This window comes from Gastrolobium bilobum, unplaced genomic scaffold (genome assembly GCF_033153095.1).
Source record: "Gastrolobium bilobum isolate Gb01-03AN ecotype WA unplaced genomic scaffold, APGP_CSIRO_Gbil_v1 utg8451, whole genome shotgun sequence".
Taxonomy (NCBI): Eukaryota; Viridiplantae; Streptophyta; class Magnoliopsida; order Fabales; family Fabaceae; genus Gastrolobium; species Gastrolobium bilobum.
Genome location: NW_026898154.1, coordinates 407,925 through 413,655, shown reverse-complemented (window position 1 = coordinate 413,655; position 5,731 = coordinate 407,925). Strand labels below are relative to the sequence as shown.

At 30.4% G+C, this 5,731-nt stretch overlaps 1 protein-coding gene across 2 annotated transcripts; it reads right to left on the bottom strand.

Moving 5' to 3' along the window:
* Positions 1–2,710: 2,710 nt before the first annotated feature.
* LOC133313299 (protein saf4-like) lies at positions 2,711–4,792 on the bottom strand. 2 transcript variants are annotated; one of them, XM_061514649.1, is made up of 4 exons: positions 4,665–4,792; positions 3,931–4,039; positions 3,367–3,470; positions 2,711–3,234 (listed from the first exon to the last, which is right to left on the bottom strand). In XM_061514649.1, the coding sequence occupies exons 2-4, from the start codon at positions 4,030–4,032 to the stop codon at positions 3,087–3,089; spliced, it is 354 nt and encodes a 117-aa protein (XP_061370633.1). In that variant the 5' UTR covers positions 4,033–4,039; positions 4,665–4,792; the 3' UTR covers positions 2,711–3,086. The 2 variants fall into 2 exon arrangements, with proteins under 2 accessions (XP_061370633.1, XP_061370634.1); XM_061514650.1 differs by having other exon boundaries at positions 3,397–3,470.
* Positions 4,793–5,731: the final 939 nt, after the last annotated feature.

The window sequence follows — 5,731 nt, the reverse complement described above, 5'->3', positions numbered from 1 at the left end:
ATGTCATACACTAGTGATAATAGATTAAAGTTAAATACTTTCATTAAAACCAAAAAAAATGTTACTTTTTTTTTTTTTTTTTTTGTAAATTACACTAGTAGTAATGTTTTATTTTTCCCTTTCTTCTTTTATTGTCATTCAGAAATAGAAATACCAACTTTTATTTTATGATTCTAGAGATCTCTTGCCTCTCCATTTGATTTTATTCCAAACATAGCCCGGGTGGTTAAAATTAGAACAGAATGGGGAGGGAACAAGATGAAGGTTGGGCTTTGTAAAGTACACGAACCATTGGTATAGCACATTTTGGTATCATTACAGTCCAAAACCCAACAACTTCTTTGCTGGGCTTCTGACTTGGGTTCATGTTTTCTCAACGCCTTTCGATTTGAATAAACAAATAGCTTCCTCTCCCCTCAAACGGTAATTTTTATTTTTATTTTGGTTTATCGTCTCTCAGTTCACTTCACTTGAAATAACCTTATTTTCAGTCATCCCAAAATTAAGTTATTTTGGATATTAAGAGAATTAATCAAGGATATTTTAATAAAATTTATATAATAAATAAACAAACAAAAATATCAAAACACCCTTCATTACTTTTCATAACATCCCAAAATATCATTCATTAATTCTCCTAACATCCAAATTGACATAGTTTTGGGGTGGCCAGATATAAGATTATCTCAAGTGACTTGAGAAATATTTTTCTCTTTTTTGATTTTTGAAAAAATCATTTTTTAAAAGTTTTCTTCTTTTAAAAAAATATTTGAAAAAAATTCACTAATGTCTCTGTGGTTTACTTTAAGATCACCTATGTCCTTATACTTTTTTTTTACAAACCATAAAGATATATCTGATAAAATAAAGGTTCGCTTTTTCTATAATTAATGTAGATAACTTATCTACAGTGAGCCTCAAAATGACGTTGTTTTGAGACAAAAATCAATGTATTTTTGTAATTATAATTTATTTCAGGATTATAATAGTCTTTTTTATTATAATTTTTTAATTTTTCAATCCAAAACGACATCGTTTTGGGAGCAAATGTAGATAACTTATCTACATTCACTTTAGAAATATTAAAGCCTAAAAAAAAAATCCACAACAAAGTTGACTTTTCCCAAAATATTTTTGTCTATGAAATAAGCTGATATATATACGCACTAACAATGTTGGCATTGAATTTTTCAAGCCCGGAACAAAAATAAAAAAAGTAATAATGTTAGCCTTCAGCAAAGTCAGTCATTGACCAAACAAAAGATTTATAGGTTTATACGTCAGCATTAGCTTAAAGTAAGATATATGACTTAAAAAAGACTAACTTAATAATTATATAAATAAATAAATTTCACCTGAAAGCATTCTATTCATCGAAATTAATCAATTTGCTTATTTGCATTAAAAGGAGAGATTTATTAAATCATAGGTATTCACGCAAAAGTTAAATGACTCGGGAAGTTATTGGATGTAGGATAGGCCCTAAGATGATGGACCCTATTCATATAGTGGGATCCATTGTATTTTAAACTATTCGTGAGTTGTGATTACTTGGGATATGTTAATGTTATGTTCGGGCTTAATAATAACCTTCATTAAAGATTGGTCCATTCGTCAAAATTTACTTCATCTTTTTTTTTTTTTTTTGGGTTAAGAATGTTATACATAACCAAAATGATAAACTCATAATTAGAAGGGGAGGGATCATTTGACTCTAGAGTAAGATTTAAAAGTCTTACTCTTCATCCCAGCCCTTGATTTCCGTTCATCCAACGGTTATCATTTAGTAATTTAATGCATTAATTAATTATTAATTTCAAATAAATTTTTAGGACCAAAATTTTTCTCCTGCCACACATAAGATTAAATTATCTTCAAGCTCCAGCAACTCCAAAACTATGTTATTTTGGGATTGAAAAAGTAAATGAAATATATTTTAAAATTTTTGTTTGTTTCTTTATTGGGTTCGTTTTTTCTGCAGCAGATAACTTATATGCAGTAAGCTCAATATGACGTCGTTTTGGGATAGAAATCATGATGTTTTTGTAATTTTAATTTATTTCATGATTATTACAATCTTTATAATATAATTTTTTAATCTTTCAATTCAAAACAACATCGTTTTGAGAATAAATGCAGATAACTTATCTGCAGTAACTGCAGAAATATTTTTCTCTTCTTTATTATATGAATTTTATCAAAATACTTTTTATTAATTTCCTTAACTCTTAAAATGACATAATTTTAAATTTGCCAGAGATAATTTTATTTTCCGAAAAACGATAAACTCATAATTATATAATAATCTGTAAGGACAAGAGTAGGACCTGGATAATGCTGATTTATACAAATAATATCGTCTTAGTATATTGAGGGGTGTTAAATGTAAAGAAAGATAAACGCACAAGTATAGCTTAGCATATATGTATTATCGACTTAAAATAACTTCAGATATGTGAAAATACTTAGCAAAATTCAACTGTGAAATAGAAAACGAATGTAAATTACTTTATACAGCTCCAATCCTGGTTGAAAGGGAGTAACCAGGGAGCGCCAATGTACAATATATGCTTTCACTGGCCAGCAAAGAGAGAAAATATCCTTCGGAATTTGGTGATACTGTTTACACGTTGACACTTAATTCGAGAATTTTAAAGATTTGCGCAATACTTCATTACAGCAGACAGTGTAGTCACACAAAAAAAAGGGCTTTTTCTTTGGTGTTTCATTTTTATACACAACAACTAACCAAGAATTCAAAAAATTAACTACTTCCATCACTCATTCTATATATGGCTTACACTATAGAATATATAATTATCACAAAATGCCATACTTTCATCTTAAGCTCCTAAAACAAGTAACTTAATAAGCATTTTCTATGTACAAGCTCCAATGCCAATCCGCTAGGCCTGAAGTCAAAATCACTGGTGAGCGACCAACTCTGACATTTTTCTGTTTTCTAATGTCTTACATTCATTGAAGCTCCTGACCATGATGATGGCTTATATCCCCCAGCCAGTAGGCTAGAAGCTTCGCTTGCAGAAATTCTTCTTCTTTTAGACTCTAGCTCCAGCCTTCTATTATCAGACATGCAAGATACAGATAATCCTGGGAAGATGGACGCAGCTTTGCTGCAGTGACAGCATCTTGCTCTGAAGCCGGAAGCAGTCGAATGCCAAGGCCCCTTTTCCTGGAAGCAGTCTCTTCTTCAGCAACTCTTTTCTTTTGACTCTAAGAACATTTAAAAGAAAATCTTTTTTAAAGCACCGCAAAAATATCATATTATAAAAGAAGAGAATAATTATTAAAGGGAAAAAAATGGAAAAATAAACCAGAACAAGTTTCATGAGCTAAGTAGCATACTCTAAGTTGGGACCACTGATGATCACATACTCACAGTTCTTTGGATCCGTCTGGATGATGATCTCATGTTTACAGCATGCAGACTTCATGGTAAAGCTCCATATCTGAAAGAACCCAGATAAATTTGTTAACTATTAGTAAACAAACGAAGATAGGTTGTACATCATTATTTAGATTAATCCCAAGATAATGTAGTGCATAAACACTTGAAACTGATCAGGTATAAGACACGCAGATACACCACTGTCAGAGTAAAATTGTTTATACTATCAGTAAAGAAGATACCACATCATTAGAATAGCTTAAATATTTCACTTTGCAGTAAGATTTTTCAAAAAGTTTTGAAGGGTGTAGACCATAAGGTTTTTTGATAGTGTAAAACTTTGCACTTTCATTGGATCAAGATTAATTCCTATATATATAACGAGAAAGAGTTTGTATGTGTGAGCAGGTGCTTCAATGCCTGCCCTTATCTCCGACAAATAAATAACAAAACAATGCGATGATCTTTGCCACTATGGCCATTACAAACACTAGTTGCTTTAAGAGTCTACTTCAACATACCTTTGTGGAGTAGTAATTCCCAACTTGCTTTTTCTCTGCATTGAAGCGGACACCCTTTGCAATCATAGAATTGCATCCTCCACACCACACATTAAAAGGCATCTCAAACCTGAAAGCAGGGTCATTAGATAATATGGAATTACAATTTGAAATAAGAATCAACATTGCATCCAAAGCTATCCAATTTAATCCACATTGGGGTAAAAAGTTGAAGACTAATTTTTCAAGTGTGCAACTGTACATATACACAAGCTAATTTAAACCATTCACTTAAATAAAAAAAATAAAAAAATAGACATCTGTAAGACCACATCACAGCATATATATCATATTGATTATGATCCTTTTCAATCATAAGGGATCATTAGAATCTAGTCATAAATCATAACATGTATCAACATACTTGTCTTTTAGATATTAAACACCTTAACTAGTTTATGGCTATTCAAGGTACTAAACAGACATCAATAACTTCAAATGGTCATCATCCACATTGTGTCATTTTTCCATATTATAGCAGTCCTAGAATAAAGAATTACTGTTGGGGACCCATCTTTCAAGAAAGATTATGACAAATGAATTAATGGCAATACTGTAGCTGCTGTTAAAACAGACGCATGAACCGAAAAATAGAGAATTCAGGGCAAAGAAGCATGCGGATTATACCAGAAAACCCTAATCCTAATCAACATCATGCAACAAAACAAAAATAAATAAATAAAAAAGATTCGCACCATTTTAATTTATCGTTCTTCGAAATTTGATAGCTTTATTATCACAGAGTTCGTGAATCGTGAAGTTGTTCGACGAAGATCTCTATCTGGTTTGATCGGGAATGAGAAAAGGAAATCGTGGTTAAGGGATTTAGCTGGATCTTCGTTTCGGGTCGGGGCAATTGATTATCGGGCTCAATTCGGGTCTTAAGTCCCATAACCATAAGGCATGATGCGATAGACTTTCTCGTGATGCGGCTGGGGCCCACTGTTCATGCCAAACTTCCTTTTCTTTTGAATAATAAGAGAAAATTATATATCCATTTAGGGATCATAGGATATGCCTATTTTTTTCATATCTTCTTAACCTAATTTTTTCTAATATTGTTAGATTATAATATTAATTGACTTTTGCCTTTTCTCTTTTTTCTTATTCTTATTTGAGATTGTGATATAATGGTGTTGAAAAAAAATAAATATGAAAAAAATAAACATAATATTTTATCCCATCCCTTTATATATTATTACATAAAACACAATAGTATGACCTTTTCAAAAAAAATTCTAAATTGAATAAATTTATCATTTTTTGAACTAAATATTATATGAGATTTAGATTAATCTTAACGTTTCCAAATCTAGCTTTGTTCATAATTAAATTCTTGTTTCTGCATTTTTAAATGTGGTTGAAATTATGAAATATTAATTTACTTATATCTATCTTCTTATACCCAAATTATTTATCTTTTTATTATCCTTTTTTCTTCAAAATTTCATCCTTGAAACATCTTTCTCTTGATGTCTTACCCCCTCCTCCTCTTCTTTCTAATTTTTCTTTTTGAAATTTTCTCTTCCTTTTGTTTTATGACGTTTATCTCACCTTTATTCATCCCTTCAATCTTATGACATGTCATTTTTATATTTCAAGATATTTTTGATACATGCTTAGTTTAGATATGAGTCTCTTTTATAGCAACATGCATGCATCTATAATGTGGTAAAATTCATATTCAGACAGAGAAGAGAAAGATGTTGATTTTATTCACAGACTTCTTCCATTTTATAATTTCCTTTGTATTTTCTCATCC